Source organism: Dryas octopetala, chromosome 8 (genome assembly GCF_963921425.1).
Source record: "Dryas octopetala chromosome 8, drDryOcto1.1, whole genome shotgun sequence".
NCBI lineage: Eukaryota > Viridiplantae > Streptophyta > Magnoliopsida > Rosales > Rosaceae > Dryas > Dryas octopetala.
Genome location: NC_141373.1, coordinates 11,972,886 through 11,996,902, shown reverse-complemented (window position 1 = coordinate 11,996,902; position 24,017 = coordinate 11,972,886). Strand labels below are relative to the sequence as shown.

General features: G+C 35.3%; 5 protein-coding genes across 5 annotated transcripts; 3 read left to right on the top strand and 2 right to left on the bottom strand.

Moving 5' to 3' along the window:
- The first annotated feature begins 512 nt into the window (after positions 1-512).
- Positions 513-2,387, top strand: LOC147277265 (2-oxoglutarate-dependent dioxygenase 19-like). The gene is made up of 4 exons (XM_086254192.1): positions 513-887; positions 980-1,218; positions 1,326-1,653; positions 1,865-2,387. The coding sequence occupies exons 1-4, from the start codon at positions 624-626 to the stop codon at positions 2,108-2,110; spliced, it is 1,077 nt and encodes a 358-aa protein (XP_086110318.1). The 5' UTR covers positions 513-623; the 3' UTR covers positions 2,111-2,387.
- A 3,634-nt stretch (positions 2,388-6,021) lies between these two features.
- LOC147277264 (2-oxoglutarate-dependent dioxygenase 19-like) lies at positions 6,022-7,438 on the bottom strand. Its single transcript, XM_086254821.1, has 4 exons — positions 7,178-7,438; positions 6,844-7,082; positions 6,396-6,723; positions 6,022-6,267 (listed from the first exon to the last, which is right to left on the bottom strand). Exons 1-4 carry the CDS (start codon positions 7,436-7,438, stop codon positions 6,022-6,024), a joined length of 1,074 nt encoding a protein of 357 aa, XP_086110947.1.
- A 4,019-nt stretch (positions 7,439-11,457) lies between these two features.
- Positions 11,458-13,033, top strand: LOC147277263 (2-oxoglutarate-dependent dioxygenase 19-like). Its single transcript, XM_086254475.1, has 4 exons — positions 11,458-11,718; positions 11,815-12,053; positions 12,158-12,485; positions 12,722-13,033. The coding sequence occupies exons 1-4, from the start codon at positions 11,458-11,460 to the stop codon at positions 12,965-12,967; spliced, it is 1,074 nt and encodes a 357-aa protein (XP_086110601.1). The 3' UTR covers positions 12,968-13,033.
- Positions 13,034-15,529: 2,496 nt separating this feature from the next.
- Positions 15,530-17,323, bottom strand: LOC147277262 (2-oxoglutarate-dependent dioxygenase 19-like). Its single transcript, XM_086254539.1, has 4 exons — positions 16,990-17,323; positions 16,656-16,894; positions 16,205-16,532; positions 15,530-15,993 (listed from the first exon to the last, which is right to left on the bottom strand). The coding sequence occupies exons 1-4, from the start codon at positions 17,248-17,250 to the stop codon at positions 15,748-15,750; spliced, it is 1,074 nt and encodes a 357-aa protein (XP_086110665.1). The 5' UTR covers positions 17,251-17,323; the 3' UTR covers positions 15,530-15,747.
- A 4,573-nt stretch (positions 17,324-21,896) lies between these two features.
- Positions 21,897-23,653, top strand: LOC147277261 (2-oxoglutarate-dependent dioxygenase 19-like). Its single transcript, XM_086253864.1, has 4 exons — positions 21,897-22,189; positions 22,288-22,526; positions 22,648-22,975; positions 23,198-23,653. The coding sequence occupies exons 1-4, from the start codon at positions 21,926-21,928 to the stop codon at positions 23,441-23,443; spliced, it is 1,077 nt and encodes a 358-aa protein (XP_086109990.1). The 5' UTR covers positions 21,897-21,925; the 3' UTR covers positions 23,444-23,653.
- The last annotated feature ends 364 nt before the right edge of the window (positions 23,654-24,017 follow it).

The window sequence follows — 24,017 nt, the reverse complement described above, 5'->3', positions numbered from 1 at the left end:
ATTAATTTGGAAACGGAGAAACAGAATTTGACCCATAGTTAGATAATTGGTAATAATTTATGTTATTAAAAAATATATTAATATATACATTTATTGGTTCAACTATCTGATAATATTTGGGCGTAAAAGGCATGGTCGATTAAATTTTGACCAATGGATGCCAGATTCGCCAACGTTTTGTCCAATAGGTACACCATATTTGTCCAATGGTCGATTAAATCTGACCAATGGATGCCAGGCTCGCGATGTACGATGTAACTATTGCCCCAAGGCGTCAATAATTCATAGGTTTCTGCATATGTCGGGTCTTGGATATGTTAATGGAATTGTTTTATCATTATTAGGTCACTCCCACCTAAAAAACATGTCATAAAGTTTTTAAAAAAATATATAACGTTCATTGTGACATCCTGCACTACAACCTACAAGGCCATAAGTTAACTGATACTTTATAGGTATTTGGACCACGTGTAAACCATTAAGTGCCTATAAATAGAAACCATTTCTTTCATTAAGACATCCACAACAACTCAGAACCCTCTCCTTCTCTCTATCAATCTTCTTAGTAATACTCATCTTAGTCTCAGTGTATTTCATCTTTATCACTCTCTGAGACTAGCTCGATGGCTCCACCAGTTGCTGCTGAAACCGTGGAGGCAGTACCTCAAGTAACAAGCATCAAAGCACTTGCTGAATCCCCTGCTCTCAGCTCTGTTCCTTCTGCTTATGCTTTCAACATAAACCCCAATGAAGAAGCTGATCCAAATGATCCTGAATTCGCTATTCCCATTGTGGATATGTCCCTTCTCACCTCTGGTTCTCCTGATCAACGCTCCAAAATCATTCATGATCTCGTCAAGATTTGCCAAGAATGGGGCTTCTTCATAGTATGTTATTTTGTTTGATCAGTTTGTGTTATTATTTGTGTTAATTAATGGTGAATATAAAAGCTAATCATCATACTATTTTACTTAATCAGGCGATTAACCACGGAGTGCCTGAGAGCCTAATGAAGGCGATGATTGATGCGTGTCATGGATTTTTCAGTCTTCCAGATGAAGAGAAGCAAGAGTTTAAATCAGGGACTGATGTGCTGGAAATGTTCAAGTATGGCACTAGTTACAATCTTGCTTTGGATAAAGTCCTTCTCTGGAGGGACTTCTTTAAAGTCAGAGTGCATCCTGAATTCTATTCCCTCTACAAACCGGCTCGCTTTAGGTAAATATATGTTCTTTTACCATGCAGCTGTATAAATTATATTGTCAAATTGTGAATTTGTATATTTCAGTTTGTGCTGATGGGTTGTTTTCTTCCTTTTGGTGCAGTGAGATTTCAATGGAGTTTAGCAAAAGAACAAGAGAAGTAGCACTGGAAATCACCAGAGCAATATCAGAAAGCTTGGGATTGGAGGCTGACTACATACACAATGCAATGAATATGGATCGTGGCTTACAAATGTTGGCAGCCAACTACTACCCACCATGCCCTCAGCCTGAACATGCAATTGGAATACCCCATCACACTGATCATGGCTTGGTCACACTCCTCATTCAGAATGAGATGAATGGTCTCCAAGTCGAGCACAACGGCAAGTGGCTCACTGTGGATGGCCCTCCCAATGGTTTTTTTGTAAACCTTGCTGACCAAATGCAGGTACTCATTTTCTCTCTATTAATCATTTTTAGTCTTTTCTTTTTGTTTTATTTTGATTCTATGGTATGGGGGCCTCGTCTTTTGAAAAAGTGATGGGAGAAAAAACAGAAAAAAGCAGTCCCATTATTGCAAACTTCCAAATGTGAAGAAATTGAAAAGGCATGTGTATAATTGATTCCTCAAATTTAATTGAATTTATGCTTTTGTGTAGATATTGACTAATGGTAAATACAAGAGTGTAATGCATCGAGCCACTGTGAACAACAAAGCTACAAGGATATCCATAGCCATCCCGCATGGACCATCGGTGGACACAATTATTGCCCCAGCACCAGAATTATGTGAAAGAGAGGGCCAACCTCCTAAATACATTGGCATGAACTATAAGGAATACATACAACTTCAGCAAAGTGGCAAGAACTACATGAAATCCACCTTTGATCATATACGAGCCTGAGCTTTGTACAACTTAGCTTGTCATGCTTCAACAGTTCAACCATTAAAGACTTGTAGCTTTCTTTTGTTTTCTTTTTTTATTTCCATAATAGTCATGTCATCTAGCATGAGTGTTTTATGCTCTACTTGATAAAAAGTGTGGTTATCCTCTTTTTCTTTGGTGAACTTCATTTCACTCGGAAGGAGTCACATTTTCAATTTAGTAGTTGGGATCAAATTTCTACAATTTCATACATAATGTACTCTTCCTCTTTCAATATAAATAACTTGTTAGTCAATTTCTCTTTCTCTCTTTTTTTTCTTTATTTTTTTCTTTTATTTTTATTTTTTACTTTTGTGGCATTAAAAGACTTGAAAATTTTAATAACAACTCAGTGACGTGAACAAAGAAAAAAAAAACAGCAATTAACATTTAGATATATATTTTAGGCTCAATTACAATTTACCCCTACGAGCTATAGAAGTGATTTCAAGATGGTTCACAAACCAAAAAATCTTTCAAGCACGTCCACCAACTTTCATAAATCATGCAACGTTGGTATTTCCGTCCAATTTTTCGTTAAATGCTTACATGGCTTTTGTTAACTGAATTTTTTAGTGATGTGGATGCCATGTGGAAAACAAAATAATAAAAAAATCTCATTTCCCCTTCCTCTCTCCTCCTTAAGGAATAAAATTTCGGGTTTCGAGGAAATTTCGAAGATTTTTAAATTTCGACAAAAATTTGATGGAAATGACGGAAATTGTTATCAAAATACAGAAATTTTGAATAAAACTTTACCATATGTTTATTTATCATATTATCTACTAAATTGATAAAAAATATTGAAAAAACCAAATTATATAGTAGGTTTCATGTGATATAAGATGAATATAATGCACGCTGGAGACAAATACTGTTAAATAAAATTAGTATAATGAATAAATGAAATTAATATATTATCTACACTTTATAATATGTACACTAAATCCTATATATTTTATAATCTATATTCTATATTGTTTAGGATATGGTATATGATATTAGGGTTTAGACTCTTTAGGGTATTTTAAATTATTTTTTATATAAAAAAATATTAGAGTTTACTAGTTTAGGTTTAAAAACAATTAAACGAAACTTCAAAACGGCCAAACGAAATCCCAAACCATTTTTTTTTTAAATTACCCAAAGGCCCCAAATCCCAATCAATCCTAAACTTTTTTTTTTTTCTTCTTTTTCTTTCCTTCCTTTTTTTTTTTCTTTTTTTTCTTTCCTTCCTTTCCCTTTCCTTTCTTTTTCCCCGAGGCTCCAGCAACTCCCATGTTTTTTCTTCTTCAATTCTTCTTCATCCTCTCTCTCTCTGCATCTCCCCCTGCCCTCACCCCCTTGCCCTTGCCCTCGCCCTCGCCCCTCTGCCGTCGCCCCCCTGCCGTCGTCTCTCTCCCTTGATCTCCCCCTACCGCGGCCCTGCCGTCACCCCCTCTTTCTCCCTCGATCTCCCCCATGCCGCCCCTGCCACCGCTCCATTTTTCTCCAAAAACTCAGCCTTCCAAAACCCAAAACCAGATCTCACCGTCGAAAATTTCGCCGAAATTTTGATAATTTCAACAATTTTGACGAAATTATCTCGAAAATTTAACAAATATGGGTTTGAATTTCGACACCCCAAAAAATCGAAATTTAACACCTTGCTCCTCCTTCATCTCTCTCTCTCTCTCTCTCTCTCTCTCTCTCTCTCCCTTTCCCTACCCAGCCCCGATGACCCTCCCCCTCCCCCCACCCAGCCCCGGCGACCCTCCCCCTTCACCCACCGAGCCATGGCCACCCAGAAAAATCCTATTTCCTTTTCTCTCTCTCCCCCTTCCCCCACACCCAGCCCCCCCGACCTCGTCGCACCCGCCTCCCACCCAACCCCAACCCACCTGCAATTTCTTGTAGTGCATAAGTATTACGAATCTCAGGCCAAGAAGAGAGAGAGAGAGAAGAAGCACTGAGCTTTCTATTTCTGCCCTGGTCTCTCTTCTCACCATCTCTTTCTCTCTAACCCACACCCACTGTAACCATTACCCATAGCCATGTTTGAGAAATCGGAGACGACCGAGAGAGTTTTAAATTAAAATATCTGGGTGTTAAAAACAAATGGCAGCAAAATTCGGTGGTAGAAAGCTATCTTTTTTAATTGGAGAAAAGTGGGTTTGGCGCGCTGACTATAAAGCCATACATCCATAAACCCACAATCTGCTTCTGCTAATGCTAAAAGTCATTTTCTCTCAACCAATTTTTTTCCCCAAAAGCCAAAGCTTTATATTTTAAATTTTTTCCGGGAAAAGAAGTTCACCAACATGGGATAGAAAGAAAGTTACAGCGGAATTGTTTTTTTATTTTTAAACAAATAGCATCGCGAGAGTCTTCTAGCTTACCTAACAGATCTTGCAGTAGATTATTTTAAGGGAGGTGATTTTCGCCCCATGAACCCGAATCACAACGTCTCCTTCACCATCTACTCTTCCGCCGCTGCCCCAATCTTCGGAAGCAATCTCCCAAAAATTAAACAACATAATCAACGCGCTGATCGGCCACAATTTTCTCTTCTTCTCTCAATTTTTCTTTGGATCTGCTGATTTGGTTTCTGCAATTACCTACTGTTTGGGGTTGGGTGGGGGATGGGAGGGGTGCGACGGGGTCGGGTTGGGTTGGGGGGGAGGTGCGACACTGCGACGGTGGAGGGGGAAAGGCTGGGTGGGGAGGAGGAGGGGGTGGCCTGGGTCGGGGAAGGGAGTGGGGTGGGGGGAGGGGGAGGGTCGCCGGGGCTGGTGGGGGAAGAGGAAGGGTCGGGAGAAGGATGGTGGGGAAATTTTTTAGTTTTTAATTTTTTTATATATTTTAGTTTTAGTTTTTAATATTATAAAATATTTTTATTATTTTTTCTCCACGTAGTACTCCACGTCATTAAAATATCCAGTCAGCAAAATCCACGTAAGCATTTAACGGAAAATTAGACGGAAACACTAACGTTGCATGATTTATGAAAGCTAGTGAACGCGTTTAAAAAAAATTTTTTTTTGTAGATTATCCTGAAATCACCCTATAGTTTATAAGATAAATTGTAATTGAGCCTATATTTTAAATAAATTAAAGGTCCATATATTAGATTTAAGGGCAGGAGTACTAATATTGTTGGCCTAAGAGACAACCAACCCAAAAATATTGAATTGCAGGCCACTGCTGCATCTGTTTTTTCTAGAGAGTGGAGTTTGACAATTCTTGTATGAACATGGCTTTCATACTATCAGAAGATATATGCTTGTCATCATATGTTGAAATCCTGTTGAGATTAGAGCAATACTAACAAAATATAATTCCATTAAATAAAGTGGTTAGAAACAATTCTCTCTAAAAGAAATGATTTATTATGAAAATACTTTGAGCATTGAAAAAATTATATGACACAATCACTAATGCTATATTCGGTCTACTGCATATATTGTGCAAAGTTGAATAAAGCAAATTAAGATATGGTACTTCTGGATCAAAGATATTTCTTCTATCTTAGGAAGCAAGTAAATATATTATCTAAATGGATTTGTAGTACTTTTTGCGTGTGAGTGAAGTTGTATCAATGCATTTAACCCTTGTATTACACGGCTAGCTATGATTGAAACAAGAAAAGAAAAAAAAAACCAGAGAATCCAAATCCAATATTATTAACTATGAAAGCCATTGGATTTATTGTTTTTAATAGGCCTCATTACATGTTTGATTAAGTCTAATGAATATGTGTTCAAACATCTTAATCAAACTACAAGATCTGAGGCAGTGACCTCAAACACTGAAGGTAACATGATTATTGAAAGAAATCGACATAAAAGCGAAACCTAAAGGAAGCTGCAACTGCTTCAATATAGTCCTTGCAAGGACTTTAAAAAGCTTACTTATGCTCGTATACTATCCAAGGCGGACTTCAGGTAGTTCTTGCCGCTTTGTTGAAATTGTATGTATTCCTTGTAGTTCATGCTAATGTATTTTGGAGCTTGGCCCTCTCTTTCACACAACTCTGGCAGTGGTGCAATAATTGTATCTAGTGATGGTCCATGTGGGATGGCTATGGATATCCTTGCAGCTTTGTTGTTCAAAGTGGCTCGATGCATCACACTCTTGTATCTACCGTTAGTCAAGATCTACCCAAAATCACAAATGTAGTTAACAAAATGAATGAAAACTGATCAACACAAAATCACATTGGCTCAATGCTTTTTCCCTTCCCAAGAAATATTGAGAAATGACTGATTAGAGAGAAAATGAATACCTGCATTTGGTCAGCAAGGTTTACAAAAAAACAATTGGAAGGGCCATTCACAGTGACCCATTTGCCATTGTGTTGGACTTGGAGGCCATTGATCTCATTCTGAATGAGGAGTGTCACGAGCCCATGATCAGTGTGACGGGGTATTCCAATTGCATGTTCGGGCTGAGGGCATGGTGGGTAGTAGTTGCCTGCCAACATTTGAAAGCCACGATCCATATTCACTGCTTTGTATATGTAGTCGGCATTTAATCCCAAGCTTTCTGATATAGCTCTTGTTATTTCTAATGCTACTTCTCTGGTTCTTTTGCTAAACTCCAATGAAATCTCACTATATCACACAAGAAGATCATTAATTAATGATCCATGTATACTATCTAACAATATTATTGATAAGAAAATCATTAATCAATGATCTAGATTTATGGTCTATACATATATATATATATACCTGAAGCCAGCTGGTTTTTGAAGGGAGTAGAATTCAGGATGCACCATGAACTTCAAAAAGTCCCTCCAAAGAAAAATTTTATCCAATGCAGGATTGTAACTAGTGCCATACCTAAACATTTCCAGAACATCGTTCCCTGAATTAAACTCTTGCTTCTCTTCATCTGGAAGATTGAAAAATTCATGACACCCGTCAATCATCGCCTTCATTAAGCTTTGTGGAACTCCGTGGTTAATCGCCTGATTAAGTAAAATTGTATGATGATTAGGTAATTTGATATTCATCATTCATTCACAATAATAACACAAACAACTGATCTAACATAATAACATACAATGAAGAATCCCCATTCTTGACAAATTCTGACGAGGTCGTGGATGATTTTGGAGCGTTGATCAGGAGAACCAGATGTGAGAAGGGACATATCAACGATGGGAATAGCGAATTCAGGATCTTTGGGATCGGCTTCATCTTTGAGGTTTATGTTGAAAACATATGCAGGAGGAACAGAGCTGAGACCAGAGGATTCAGCAAGTGCTTTGATGCTTGTTACTTTTGGTGCCTCCATGGTTTCAGCAGCAACTGGAGGAGCCATCGACCTAGTCTCCAGAGAGGGTGATAAAGATCGATGATCGAAAGAGACTGCTTCGAGTAAGATGAGTATTACTAAGAAGATTGATAGAGAGAGAGGGATAAATGGTTCAAATTTAAAGGCACTTCAGGGGCTCTCAATTTACGCGTGGTCAACATGCAGTATAGAAGCAAGGTACATTGTAGCCCACCTGACCCCATAAATTGATACGTACATAACATGCAGAATCCACCAACAATTATACATTTACACTCCCTTTTAAAGAAAATTAGGTGAAACCCCCATTTTTTTTTTAATAAAAATTCAGGACTTTTTTTTCTATTGAATTTACCCATTTGACTAGTTGTCAACTAAGCAACTTTTCATCCTAAGCTTGATGAGTTAGCCACATTTAAAATCATAATTTTATATTCTCTAAAATACCCCTAAAGCATGACAGATGAGGTTTTACCCATTTCAACGTTTTGTAATTGGTAAGTATATTTTTTATCTCCTTACATTTGGGGTTTATTTGCTGTTAGATTCAAATCTTTACAAATTTTTTAATTTCAAAATTAAACTTAAGATTTGATTGCAACGTATCCAATATAATTTCCTCTATAAAAAACGTATTTGATTTTTTATGAGTTCTATTTAGCCTAAACATTTTCCCAACTTATAAGGTGTTGATTTGGCTAACACAGTTTAAAAAACAATAATGCTAGTTGTTCCATATTTTTTTTCCCACATTTGTATCTCACCTGATGTGTCATTACTTTATTGGAAGAGTATTTCCTTTTTCTTTTTTAGGTTTTATTTTTTATTTTTAGTGTCCAATGTATGAATGCCATGTAAGATGGTATGAAATTGTGGTATAAAAATGTAGTAATTGTAGCATTACTGTTTAAAAAATGGAGTCTTCCATTCAGTTTTTTTAATTTTACATTTTACAAACTAAAGCCTTATGACTTTTAGAATTCTAAATAACCTTCAATAATATTGTAACCATTCCACATTACATAATATTGGTACATTAGTTTCTATGTTTTTTTCACGTATACCAGTTGTCGAGCACTCATGCAGCGGCCATTGCCGAGTGTTTGGCATTGCATTTTTGCTTCTTTTTCGATCCCTCGATACTGGTTTGTCGGCTTTATATTATATTTGAACTTTGAGATTCCCATGAAGATTTAAATCCTAATATGTAGCTTTCATAAACCTCATTTTATAGTCTAGGAGTGTATGTGGTGGACCCGTACCCTATACATACCCTTAAAAAATAAAAATAATGACATATTTTTTTGACATGACCGTGGTTAATTAAAGGGCTTTATTTAGAAGAAAAAAAAAAGGCTTTATTTAGAAAAAACATACCCATAATAGTCCAAAAAAAAAATGTAATAAGGACTAAACTCTAATTTTATGTTTAAAAATTATTAAAAAAAAGCAGGTTGAGCTTTATCAAAGATCTCCTATTTGAATGTTTATTTTGGAATGAACGTACAAATGCAAGCGTGGGTCCATCGACGTACATTTGAAAACTTTACCACTTCTATGACTCATTCATCGCTTAGATATTAGGTTTTAGCTTTCAAATTAATTGAATTCTTGAATTTATAATACACACGTGGCTATGATTGAAATAAGCAAAATTAAGAAAAAAAGAGAATCCAAATCAAATCTTATTATGAAAGCTATGTGTTTAGTCCAAAGATAATGGGTTACGTTTAAGATAGATTAATTGAGGTTTGGATTCCCTGCAATATAACCAATTAAAAACAAATAATATTAATTAAGTACCAAATGCATTTATAATATCCTATTAATAGTAAATTAGGGAAATTCTCATCAAACTCATTTTCCATTAAAACCCATGCCTTTTTCTTTTCATGTTTAACTCATTTGATTAGGTGCCAACTCACTTACTTTTCATATATATATAAATTTCTTAGCTCTTGAGAGTAATGTGGAGCAATGTCCTACATTGGAAAACTAGAGCTTAGCATATGTGCTTATAAGTCTTGGGCCTCTTCACCCATTGCCAATTGATTTTGGGATAGATGCCTAAATTTATCATGGTATCAGAGCCATGTTATCCGCGTGTAAGGCCCAACGGCCACATGTGCTCCCACGTCACCCAATACAATTTGTTCACGTGTAAGGCTCAAAATCTCATCACACGTGCGGAGTTGAGAGTAATACATGTGGAACAATATCCCACATCAAAAAACTAGAGCTTAGCATATGTGCTTATAAGTCTTGGGCCTCTCCACCTATTACCAATTGGTTTTTGATAGATGTCTAGATTTCTCACTAGCTAGTTAGCATTTTTAAAAATCTAAATTCTGTAAATCCCTTTTATGCCATTAAACTCATTTCTCACGTTTTCTCTTTATTTAATTAACGGTTGTTTTTACTCCTTACATAATGCTTTTAATGCTAATTGATCATTGATTGGACGTTTTTTGCACAAGGTCTAGTAAAATTGTTCATTCTCGATACATACCAAAAAAAATTGTGTTTTTTTTCTTGGTAAAGTACGTGGAGGCATCACAGCCAAACAAAAATATTGTGTATTTCTACTTAGTTATATAATTGAGAGCACTTAAGTCCTTAATAATTTTGCGTGGCCATGTATGAGCAATGAATTTGATGCTTGTTACTTTTGGTGCCTCCAAGGTTTCAGCAGCAACTGGTGGAGCCATCGAGCTAGTCCCGAGAGATCGAGTGATAGAGATGAGATATCGAAAGAGATTGAAACGAAAGGTGATTCAAATTCAAGCAAGCAGTTCTACGCAACGATCACTACATCCTCTCTGGCGGAAGTTATGGAATATGAGACTCCCGGGGAAGATTAAATTATTTTTATGGTTCTAGTTGAGGATGCTAAGTCTTACATGGTGGAGTTAGAAAAGGTTATCTGTTGTTATTGCACACCTTCTTGCTCAACATGTTGTTTATCATGCTGGTTTTAATATTCTGGTTTAATAATGTTCTGCCTAATTGGCTTGTTGTATCTGTTCACAATGATTCTACTTGAACAAAGCTACATCTTCTTCAAAACAAAATTCAATGAGTTTGATTTAACCCAGGTGATTCGATCATCACCATTTAGCAATGAGTTTGATATTGACTACGCTGAAAATCTTTGGACTATTTCTAGAAGTCTTTGAAATATTAAGAATAACATCCACATTTGAAGACATATATATAAGAACCAACTCCAACATATTGTAATGTTTTCTTTATTAATTTCTTATCAAGTAAGACTGTAAGAGTACTTCTGTACTTAGTTGCCACCGCCCACCGTATTAATGAAGCTGACCGTTATTAAGTAATTTGACTATCATTATACATTTTTCTACTATTTCAACAAACTAACCGACCAAAAAAAACTATTTCAACAAACTAATTAGTGATTTGGCATATATAAGTACATGCATGTACATACCGGCCCACTAATAGATATACATGTGCATTTTAATAAATCATGTGGCCACATTGATTTTTCTTTGATTTTTCCTAAGCCTCTTGCGGCCCTATTGTTCATCTTTTGGTTCTTTTAGTAGGCTCTTTTGTAGTACGTGTTGCCTGTTCAAAACTAAGAAGCGTACGTAATGATCATTTTAGAAGACAGTTTGGCCACTAGAAGACAGGTTTAATTAAGCTATAAAACATTGTTTTGTTTGGCTCTGGAATTTCAAATTATGTGGTTTATATGTTCAAAATTTGGACACAATATTCTAATAAGAATGTGATAAACAATTAAATATTATGTATTGTTGTTGAGATAAAACAAAAAGTACAGCTGGTTGATTGCTATAGGTGGATATTCTGCATGTTGTGTATCAATTAATTTATGGGGCAAGGTAGGCTACGACTTATTAAATTTTTTCTTGCTTCCATAACGCATGTTGACCACGTGTAAATTGAGGTCACCCGAACTGCATGCCTATAAATTAGAACATATTTTTCTCTTCCATAGCAACTCAACACCCTCCCTCTCTCCCTCTCTCTCTCTCTCTCTCTCTCTCTCTCTCTCGATGGCTCCTCCAGTTGCTGCTGAAACCATGGAGGCACCTAAAGTAACAAGCATCAAAGCACTTGCTGAATCCCCTGCTCTCAGCTCTGTTCCTTCTGCTTATGCTTTCAACATAAACCCCAATGAAGAAGCTGATCCAAATGATCCTGAATTCGCTATTCCCATTGTGGATATGTCCCTTCTCACCTCTGGTTCTCCTGATCAACGCTCCAAAATCATTCATGATCTCGTCAAGATTTGCCAAGAATGGGGCTTCTTCATAGTATGTTATTTTGTTTGATCAGTTTGTGTTATTATTTGTGTTAATTAATGGTGAATATATATAAAAGCTAATCATCATACTATTTTACTTAATCAGGCGATTAACCACGGAGTGCCTGAGAGCCTAATGAAGGCGATGATTGATGCGTGTCATGGATTTTTCAGTCTTCCAGATGAAGAGAAGCAAGAGTTTAAATCAGGGACTGATGTGCTGGAAATGTTCAAGTATGGCACTAGTTACAATCTTGCATTGGATAAAGTGCTTCTCTGGAGGGACTTCTTCAAAGTGAGAGTGCATCCTGAGTTTTACTCCCTCTATAAACCCGCTCGTTTCAGGTATGTATAAACTGTAAATCTAATTCATTGATTAATGATTTTCTTACCATATAATTATATTGTAAATCTAGATCATTAATTGATGATTTTCTTTTGTGGTGCAGTGAGATTTCATTGGAGTTTAGCAAAAGAACCAGAGAAGTAGCACTGGAAATCACAAGAGCAATATCAGAAAGCCTGGGATTAGAGGCCGACTACATACACAATGCAATGAATATGGATCGTGGCTTACAAATGTTGGCAGCCAACTACTACCCACCATGCCCTCAGCCTGAACATGCAATTGGAATACCCCATCACACTGATCATGGCTTGGTCACACTCCTCATTCAAAATGAGATGAATGGTCTCCAAGTGGAGCACAACGGCAAGTGGCTCACTGTGAATGGCCCTTCCAATGGTTTTTTTGTAAACCTTGCTGACCAAATGCAGGTAGACATTTTCTCGATCTCTAATCAATCATTTTTAGTTAGATATCAAATTCTTTGGTTGTGGGCGGGCTCTTTTTTTTCAAAAAGAGAAGGGAGAAAAAAAGCAATCCCATCTGACATTTAGTCAAACTTCCAAATGTTCTGTACCTTTGTGAAGAAAAAGAACCACGTGTATAATTGATTGCTCATGTAGTCATGAATATTTAAATATTTGGTATTTTTTTGTTCTTTTTGTAGATCTTGACTAATGGTAAATACAAGAGTGTGATGCATCGTGCCACTGTGAACAACAAAGCTACAAGAATATCCATAGCCATCCCACATGGACCATCGGTGGACACAGTTATTGCACCAGCACCAGAGTTGTGTGAAAGAGAAGGCCAAGCTCCTAAATACATTGGCATGAACTACAAGGAATATATACAACTTCAACAAAGTGGGAAGAACTACATGAAGTCCACCTTTGATCACATACGAGCATAATTAAGCTGTCTACAGGGACTTCAACCATATTGAAACAGTTGCCGATTCATTCTGGTTTATTTTTTCTCTCTTTCAATAATTATGTTATCATCGGTGTTTTAGGTATACTGCTCGATCAGTTATTGCCGAAGATCTTGTAATTTGATTGATGATTGAACACATAGGTTTAGAAGTCCGTAGACGTATAAACATGTAAGAGCGCGTATTTAATATGAAAAATACATTTCATGCTTAAATTTTTTTGTTTTTGGCTATATTGCAAGGAATCGAACACATACTCAATCTAAAGCTAATTCATTATCCATCCACTATCCCTACGTACTAGACTAACCTAATAACTTTCATAATTCATAAAATATTATAAATTCACCAAGTAATTAAAAGTAGAGAATCCTCAATCTTCTGATCTCTCCAAGTATAGTCTATATATTTTGACCTTTATAACACGTTGAGATGGATTAATTAACACTATTAAATTAATTTTCCAAAATCTCACCTTTTTTTTTTTTTTTTTATAATATTACAAATTGCAAATTCCATATGCACATTGCAAATTGCAGTACACATTTGTAAAAGCTACGTACGCATTTTTTAAGGAGACTTCAACCTTTTGTTAGGGGTAAAGAAAGATAAAAATGGAAGTCGAGAAAGATTGTATATAGAAATGTCAAATGTGCACACTAAGTTGTAAATATGTACTCACGTTTAACTCAGCATATGATGTTTACCAAAACATTAATCACAACTATTAAAACATGGAGATGAAGAAGAGTGCATGAGTTGGGAATATATTCAGAGAAAATAGGAACGGCAGATAATTCAAACGTACGTCAGGAATTGGCACATCTACTAAATGTGTGATCTACTAAATAAGTTTCTTGGGAGGAGAACTGGCACATCTACAGAAGTAATCTGGGAATCTTGATTAGGGGCAGCAGTTGGAGCAACTTCATATTGATCGAGGTTGAGGTTCACGAACAGAAACACTCGGATCTACAAGACTGGAACATTGGCAGGGGCAGAGCCGCAGAGAACTGATTAGCAACATCCTTGGAAGGAGTAGGAGCTTGAGAAGCTAGTACACTTTTAGGAGCATTAGGGACATCATCTGCATCAGAATCACTTTCACTCCTACTTTCAGAGCTTCCTAATTCAGTCTCTGCGGCACTACCACAGTCACATCCTCCTCACTCCTTTAGTCGATAAAGGTGTTGTTCAAAGTCTATTCCATGATATCCTCCTGCGGGGCATTCACCCATCAAGCCAGGCAAATCCTCGCTCTGATACCACTTGACCCAGTGAGATCATGAAAGGAAAAACTGGAGTCCACCAGAAAATTAAGAGAATTCTTAAAGAGTTTATTGATAAAAATACTGGATAATTCAATAACAAAGGCCTAGAGTTGGCTTATATAGTTCTCAGCAGTGTAAAATTTTATGCATTGAGGCATGGCCTAGTTTGTCAGTTTTTATAATAAGGTTTAACTCTAAGATTTTAGGCCGTCTTCTTAAAAAAATATTATATGAAAGCTTTATTTTATTTCGCCGCAGTTGAATCTTTGTTATCTTGTTTTTTTTTATTTTTCCCCTACCACGTGACAGTACTTCCAACATCCCACGCATTGATGAAGTTGATTCTAAAGTAATTTGACTATCATTATTGGTCAACAATTACAACAAACTAATAAGTGATTTGGCATGAAAGTCAATGCATGTGTACATGCACACTTATACATACATGTGGATTTATATATAATTATATATATTCCGTAATATTTTATTTATATATAGGCAAATCATACATAACCAAAATGTTCAAAATATATATATTATCAAGGCAATAATTAATTACACGCACTCTATGAGATTTAATGTGAGACGTTGTAAGATTTTAAATTGTTTTCACATAACTCTTTCTTTAGAATTCCATATATTCAAAATCCATCGACAATAACATAAAGCATCTTTAAATGAAAATTTTAACCTTGGAGTTAATTACAATAATACCAGGCCTAGATTTATCGATCATATTTACACATAAACCCATAAAATTCTAAAATTACAATGCAAACCCCTCAGGTTTGATGCATATATATTTTCACATATATAAAACTACTCAATGAAAAACGGATGTGAAATAATTTGGTAAAATACCAAGAACCACATTGAGTTAAAATAGTGCTTAGCTTTAGTAATATCTATTTCTTAAATACTAACAAACGACGCCCTTTTTGAAATTTTTAAATATTGTTATATCTTTTTTTCTTATATTAACAGCATATGACTATATATTTTAGACCATTCCTTATAATATTAATCCCTTTTTTGAGATTTAAGGGGAGGGAGAATCGAATTTGGGTGCAGAGAGACAAACTCTACGGTTCTTTCAACTGAACTGCACACCAATTAACTGCCTTGAGCATATTAATCTTAAACACTAGCAACTGTGTCGTCTATATAATTACAAAATTTTAATTTTGAAGCTGATTGCAACTAAATTCTAATAATTAAATATAAAGACTTGATTGAAAAAAATTGAAACTAAAGGATCCAATTGAAAACAAGGTTAAACTACGGAGCCAAAAGAATCATTTGCCCCTTTAATTAATGCCATGTTTTCGGGACATGCCCAGTCGAACTACAAGATCTTTGGCACTATCAGAGGATCAATACCCAAACCAAGATCACATGATTATTGAACAAAAAAAAAAAAAAAAAGAGCTGGGAATTAAGCTGCAACCGTCATGACTATAGTTGAAGTATGGACTGTAAGAAGCTTAATTATGCTCGTATGTGATCAAAGGTGGACTTCATGTAGTTCTTGCCACTTTGTTGAACTTGTATATATTCCTTGTAGTTCATGCCAATGTATTTAGGAGCTTGGCCCTCTCTTTCACACAACTCTGGTACTGGTGCAATAATTGTGTCCACCGAAGGTCCATGTGGGATGGCAATGGATATCCTTGTAGCTTTGTTGTTCACAGTGGCTCGATGCATTACACTCTTGTATTTACCATTAGTCAATATCTACACAAAACCATAAATTCAATTAATTATGAGGAATCAATTATACACATGCCTTTTCAATTTCTTCACATTTGGAAGTTTGCAATAATGGGACTGCTTTTTTCTGTTTTTTCTCCCTTCACTTTTTCAAAAGACGAGGCCCCCATACCATAGAATTAAAATAAAACAAAAAGAAAAGACTAAAAATGATTAATAGAGAGAAAATGAGTACCTGCATTTGGTCAGCAAGGTTTACAAAAAAACCATTGGGAGGGCCATCCACAGTGAGCCACTTGCCGTTGTGCTCGACTTGGAGACCATTCATCTCATTCTGAATGAGGAGTGTGACCAAGCCATGATCAGTGTGATGGGGTATTCCAATTGCATGTTCAGGCTGAGGGCATGGTGGGTAGTAGTTGGCTGCCAACATTTGTAAGCCACGATCCATATTCATTGCATTGTGTATGTAGTCGGCCTCTAATCCCAGGCTTTCTGATATTGCTCTTGTGATTTCCAGTGCTACTTCTCTGGTTCTTTTGCTAAACTCCAATGAAATCTCACTGCACCAAAAGGAAGAAAACAACCCATCAGCACAAACTGAAATATACAAATTAATTCACAATTTGACAATATAATATTATTACGTTGTTATACAGCTGCATGGTAAAAGAACATATATTTACCTAAAGCGAGCCGGTTTGTAGAGGGAATAGAATTCAGGATGCACTCTGACTTTAAAGAAGTCCCTCCAGAGAAGGACTTTATCCAAAGCAAGATTGTAACTAGTGCCATACTTGAACATTTCCAGCACATCAGTCCCTGATTTAAACTCTTGCTTCTCTTCATCTGGAAGACTGAAAAATCCATGACACGCATCAATCATCGCCTTCATTAGGCTCTCAGGCACTCCGTGGTTAATCGCCTGATTAAGTAAAATAGTATGATGATTAGCTTTTATATTCACCATTAATTAACGCAAATAATAATTCAAACAACTGATCAAAGATAATAACATACTATGAAGAAGCCCCATTCTTGACAGATCTTGACGAGGTTGTGGACGATTTTGGAGCGTTGATCAGGAGAACCAGATGTGAGAAGGGACATATCAACAATGGGAATAGCGAATTCAGGATCATTGGGATCAGCTTCATCACTGGGGTTAATGGTGAAGGCATATGCAGATGGAACAGAACTGAGAGCAGGGGATTCAGCAAGTGCTTTGATGCTTGTTACTTTTGGTGTCTCCATGGTTTCAGCAGCAACTGGAGGAGCCATCAGTCTCAACAGAGAGAGAGAGAGTGATAGAGATTAAAGAGACTTGAGAGTAATTAGGACTGTCAGAAGATATATTGAGAGAGAGGAAGAGGGTATTGAGTTGCTATGGATGTGTATTATGAAATAAATGGTTCCGATTTATAGGCACTTAGAGGGGGGGACTTCAATTTGCACGTGGTCAAAATACCTATAATTAAGGTATATGTATGCATGGAAGCTCGACAATAAGAAAAGATATATGTGGAAGCAAGAAAATATAATACGTTCTTGGCTACATTCCAGGCTGTCGGAATTTTCAGTAGCCCACCTTACTCTATAAATTAATACATTAATACACAACGTGAGCAAAAAAAATAATAAAATGCATATTTTTCTACATTATTTATTGAGAACAAGTTTGCTCACCATCTTAAGTTGGTGGTGAGCATCGATCACCATCTATCTTTACAAAGGCGCCATATGTTTTTTAAAATAAACATAGTTAACCATAACATTAAATTCTAGAATGAGAATAATAGCAGAGAGAAGAAGGGTCGAAGAAGAAAGTCGTGAAATGGAGGGCCATGGTGGTCAAATGTTGCTCTCAAGAGAAGGTCGCCATCGCAAAGACGGGGGAGGGCTGCAGAAAAGTTGGGTGGTGGGGTTGCTACATATTGGTTGGGGTAGCTGATGGGTTTTTAATTTTGAATTTTATTTTATTTAAAGAAAAAATATGTGTAAAACTATTATTTTATTAAATAGTTAACCATAGTTATAATTTGTGACACATGAGAAACTTTTAATAAGTTGGTAACTTGGTAATGCTCATCGTCAAATTAAAGTGGTGAGTAAATTTGCTCTCTTATTTATTAGAATGTGTCCAATTCTTTTACGTACATACTCATATCCTGAACTTCTTTTTTTGTATTGTGGCTGGAGTAAGAGGATTGTTTTTTAGTAAATAAAAATACTACGTAAACTTATGAAAATAATGCCTTTGTATAATCACTTTGTAAAATGGTTTAATAAAATTCTTTCAGAATTTAGAACTCTTTTTTGGAGATATGTCTAACCTACCATTCATTGAATATTTCGCCCTTAACATTTATCGTTCATTGCAAAATGGTCACGTATTAAAATGTTTTGGCAATGATAATAACAAAGTGAAGACAATAAATGTGGGGGCCGGGGCGAAATTTTTAAGTAACGGCATGTTGGGCATTTCACTCAAAAATTAAATGCCACAAACCAACTCTAGCACCAACTTTGGACAATTTATAAGTTTCTTTTGATGCCCATAATCTCATATATGTCCAACAAAAGGAATATACGTTTTTTATATCAAGATCTGAAATTATACTCAACAAATCTTAATCATTGATTTTTTTTAAGATCCGTTGACTTTAGGTACTAAATTTCAATGTTATTTCATTTTACTTACTAAAATATTTATGTCATTTCATTTTAGATACTAAATTTCAGTTTAGATACCAACTTATAAAACATGGTTCAACCGAACTGTGACTGTTTAACAGTCACAATTTTTTATTGATTTGTTGTTTTTTTGGTGTTTGCAAGGCTTAAACTTTAAAGTTTAGTCTCTAAGTTACAGGACTTCATCTTCCAAACCTAAATCAAAAGCACTAAACTCTTATAAATTTTAAATTTTTATGAATTTCAAACAGTAGTTGTGACTGTTCGACTGTCATAACTGTATAGCAAACTAATTTATAACCTAATCCAAAATGTCTTGCTCTAAGTTAGTACCTAAACTAAAAAAAATTAGTGACTTGCTGCTTTGCTGAAAAACTATTGATATTTGGTATTTAATCTTAATTTTTTTTTTTTTTGGAAAACCATATCCGCACTTTCATTTTATATTCTCGTGCTCTATTTTTTAATTTTATTTATTTAATCTTCACTTTTCTTGGGAGATGATATGTGCACCAAAATTAACTATCCCTAAAAGTTTTTAACTTTTTATAAATTTTATGCTTCACCGTTTATTTCTTTAATTTGCAAAGCTTTTCCCTTTTTTTTTTTAAGTTTTGTTCCTGGTTTTTTCTACTCTTTCACTCCACAATTTTTTGCTTAATCAATTAATACAACTATTCTCTCACTAATTTGAAGAAAAGATGATGGAAATTCAAAACCCAAGTGTTGATATGACTTTCAAACAAGTAAAAGATCAGGAACAAAGCAGCTCCTCTATATTTCTAACACATGTACGTGGCGACTTCACGTGGTTTTTGTCTCTTTGTAGTTGAATCTTTGTAGTTGAATGTTGAATGTTGTTGATGAAAAATCCAGACAAAATAAAATGTGCTGAAGATGAGAGAAAAAGAAAAAAATTAAGAGTAGTGATTATGAACCTTAAGATGTGGTTTTGGACACTTGGCATTTTGGTAGGTTATGAAATTAGAAAGATTATAAATTAATAATATAAATCTTAATAAAACTATGAATCACATCCGTTGGATTTGTGATGGTAAGATGATCTTTTAAAAAAATAATTTTAATTTAATATTGTAAAGTGTATAATCATTAACAAATTAAATAGTGATGTGTACCAATTAATTTTGCACATAATATTGGCACTGCTTCTTAGAAGCACTTTTATTTAGTAGCGCTTTTATCAGAAGCGCTTATGTTAAGAAGCACATATAAATTTTTATAAAACTTCTAAATTATTTATGCAAAAGCACTTGAAAGTGCTTCTTGAGAAAGCACCTGTCAGGTGCTTCTCAAAAAACTCCTTAGAAGTGCTTTTATAACTCAAAAGCACTTCTAATTATTTTTGCCAAACGCTATCAAAAGTGCTTTTACTAATTTGAAAGCGCTTTTGACAATTTTAAAAGCAGTGCCAAACGAGCCCTAAGACACAAACTTTGAGACTCTATATCTTTCCCCTAATATGGTTTTGTTGACGATCAAAATAATCGTGCGAGAATAGCTTGCAAAAGCAAAAGATTAAATACTTGGGTGTCAACTCTGAGGTCTCTTATAGTCAAACCTAGGCTCCAAGCCTTGGAAATTCTTCGAAAGTCACTGATGTTTCATCTTGAACTGATGATTACCACATTTTAATATTTTCTTGCAGCGGAAAGAGATGTAGCGGCCATGCAAGAAATTAAATGTACCAAGTTGTTGTCACGAAAATTTGTAATTGTTTTGAAGTTCAAATCTCTCGTCTAATTATATTGTTTGATATGAAGAAAATTCATTAATGGTTGAGATTGAGAGGCTGATTCACCACCAAAAAAAAGGGATTGAACTTTACTTAGGACATTGGGGTGGTGCCACTAACGGAGCCTTCCATGATAAAATTACGGAGAAGGATCATAGTATTATATTTTTCACAAAAATTTTTAATGTGGTATATCCTATATAGAATTTCAACGATTCAAATCGTCAACTTTTTAAATTTTTATTAAAAAATCATCTTTGCAAAAATTGATAATCATAACACCACATTTCACGCATATGCCGGTTGATCAGCCTATTTATGTTATAAAACAGTAAAATAAAAATAAAAAACTCTTATAAATGAGGAATTCATGGAAATTACCTCGTGCTTGTCTTTTTTTTTTTTTTTGGACATTACCTCATGGCTCGTGCTTGTCTGATTGCGTTAATTTTGCTTTCTCAAAATCTCATATAATACAATATTGGTGGGCTGATAAGTTTGACCGTATATCCCACGGTAAAAATGGTCCAACACTACTCTGGAAGAATGAGATGGGACCGTGGGTGGGGTTGCAAATAAGAAAGAAACGACAGAGTTGAAACTTGAGAGGTAGGTGGCTTCAAATTTATGACTACACTGAAAATTTTGAGACCATTAATTCTAGAAGTCTTTGTAACTAAACATTGAGAGCAACATCCACATTTGAACACATATAGATAACAAGTTCAAGCTTTCTAACGTAATAAAATCAAGCAAGTGAGTCCAACTTCAGCCATATTGTAATGTTTTCTTTATTTTCTTATTCCATGACAGTACTTTATTTCTGAATTTCAACCACCCACCGTTATAAAGTAAATTAACTATCATTATTCTTAAAACTATTTCAACAACCTAATTAATGATTTGGCATGAAAGTCTAGCCGCCCCCTATTGTTCGTCTTTTAATTGGTCCTTTTAGTAGTATTTTTGTGGTACTGTTGGCGAAGTGTCCAAAAAGTAAGAAAGCCTAATGATCATTTTAACAGATAAGTGTATTTAAGCCTAATGAAAGTACGTTTCCCATTGGCCAAAAAAAAAACAAGCTATATGACATATTTTTGGATATCGAATTTCAAATTATGTAGATATAATTAAAAAGTTAGACACAATATTCTAATAATTAAGAATGTTAAAAACAATTGAAATTAAATATAGTTCAGATAACAACATGGCCAAAATAAAACAGATAAAAATAAATAAATAAAAAAAGTTTATAGCTGGTGGATTGCTACATGTGGATTCTGCAGGTTGTGTCTCAATTAATTCATGGGGTAAGGTGGGCTAGAAAGTATTAAATTTTTTTCTTGCTTCTATAAAGGATGTTGACCACGTGTAAATTGAGGTCACCCGAACTGCCTATAAATTAGAACAATGTTTCTCATCCATAGCAACTCAACAATCTCTCTCTCTCTCTCTCTCTCTCTCTCTCTCTCTCTCTCTCTCTCTCTCTCTCTCTCTCACTCTCACTCTATGGCTCCTCCAGTTACTGCTGAAACCGTGGAGGCAGTACCTCAAGTTACAAGCATCAAAGCACTTGCTGAATCCCCTGCTCTCAGCTCTGTTCCTTCTGCTTATGCTTTCAACATAAACCCCAGTGAAGAAGCTGATCCAAATGATCCTGAATTCGCTATTCCCATTGTGGATATGTCCCTTCTCACCTCTGGTTCTCCTGATCAACGTTCCAAAATCATTCATGATCTCGTCAAGATTTGCCAAGAATGGGGCTTCTTCATAGTATGTTATTTTGTTTCATCACTTGTGAAATGTGTTATTATTTGTGTTAATTAATGATGAATATCAAAGCTAATCATTGTATCATTTCACCTAATCAGGCGATTAACCATGGAGTACCAGAGAGCTTAATGAAAGCGATGATTGACGCGTGTCACGGATTTTTTAGTCTTCCTGACGAAGAGAAGCAAGAGTTTAAATCAGGAAATGATGTGCTGGAAATGTTCAAGTATGGAACTAGTTACAATCTTGCTTTGGATAAAGTGCTTCTCTGGAGGGACTTCTTCAAAGTTAGAGTGCATCCAGAATTTTACTCCCTCTACAAACCGTCTCGCTTCAGGTATGTATAGACTATAGACTATAAATCTAAATCATTTATTAATAATTTTCTTACCAAAATAATTATATTGTGAGACTATAAATTTGGATTCATTGATTAATAATTTTCTTGGATGATGTAGTGAGATTTCAATGGAGTTTAGCAAAAGAGCAAGAGAAGTAGCACTGGAAATCACAAGAGCAATATCAGAAAGCTTGGGATTGGAGGCTGACTACATACACCATGCAATGAATATGGATCGTGGCTTGCAAATGTTGGCAGCCAACTACTACCCACCATGCCCTCAGCCTGAACATGCAATTGGAATACCCCATCACACTGATCATGGCTTGGTCACACTCCTCATTCAGAATGAGATGAATGGTCTCCAAGTCGAGCACAACGGCAAATGGCTAACTGTGGATGGCCCTCCCAATGGTTTTTTTGTAAACCTTGCTGACCAAATGCAGGTAGAAATTTTCTCTCTAATTAATCATTATCAATTATATATTATATGTCTCCTTCTTTCAAAACAACAAGGGAGAAATAAAGCAATCCCATTTGACATTTAGTCAACATTATTGCGAATTTCCAAATGCATGTTCTGTACATTTGTGAAGAAAAAGAACCACATGTATAATTGATCGACTGCTCATGTATATTTAAATATATATATATTTTTTTTTTGGTAGATCTTGACCAACGGTAAATACAAGAGTGTGATGCATCGAGCCACTGTGAACAACAAAGCTACAAGAATATCCATTGCCATCCCACATGGACCATCGGTAGATACAACTATTGCCCCAGCACCAGAGTTGTGTGAAAGAGAGGGCCAACCTCCAAAATACATTGGCATGAACTATAAGGAATATATCCAACTTCAACAAAGTGGCAAGAACTACATGAAGTCCACCTTTGATCATATACGAGCCTAACTGAACTTTCTACAATGGCTTCAACCATATAATGAAACAGTTGCTGCTTCCTTTTGGTTTATTTTTTCTCTCTTTCAATAATTATGTTATCATCGGTGTTTTAGTTCTATAAGTCAGTTATTGCCGAAGATCTTGTAATTTGGCTGGGATGATTGAACGCATAGCATTAAAAGTCATTAGACTTATTAATATCATAAATACATTTCATGCTTCAAATTCTTTGTTTTTGGCTATAATGCAGGGAATCGAACACTCAATCTATATATTAATTCTAAAGTTAATCCATTATCCCATTTACCATCACTACTTAGATTAAATCCAATAACTTTCATAATTCATAAAATATTATTAATTAGCTATGTAAAACAAGTAGAGAACCCTCAAGATCTGCTGATCTCTCCAAGTATAGTCTATTTGGCCTTTGTAACACGTTGAGATGGATCAATACTATTGAATTAATTTCCAAAATTCTCACTTTTTTCATATAAGGCTGGTTAATGAAGCTGGTTAATTCTAAATTGTCATTTGGCTATATTATTCTTCTACAATTTCACAAACTAATTCGCGATTTGAC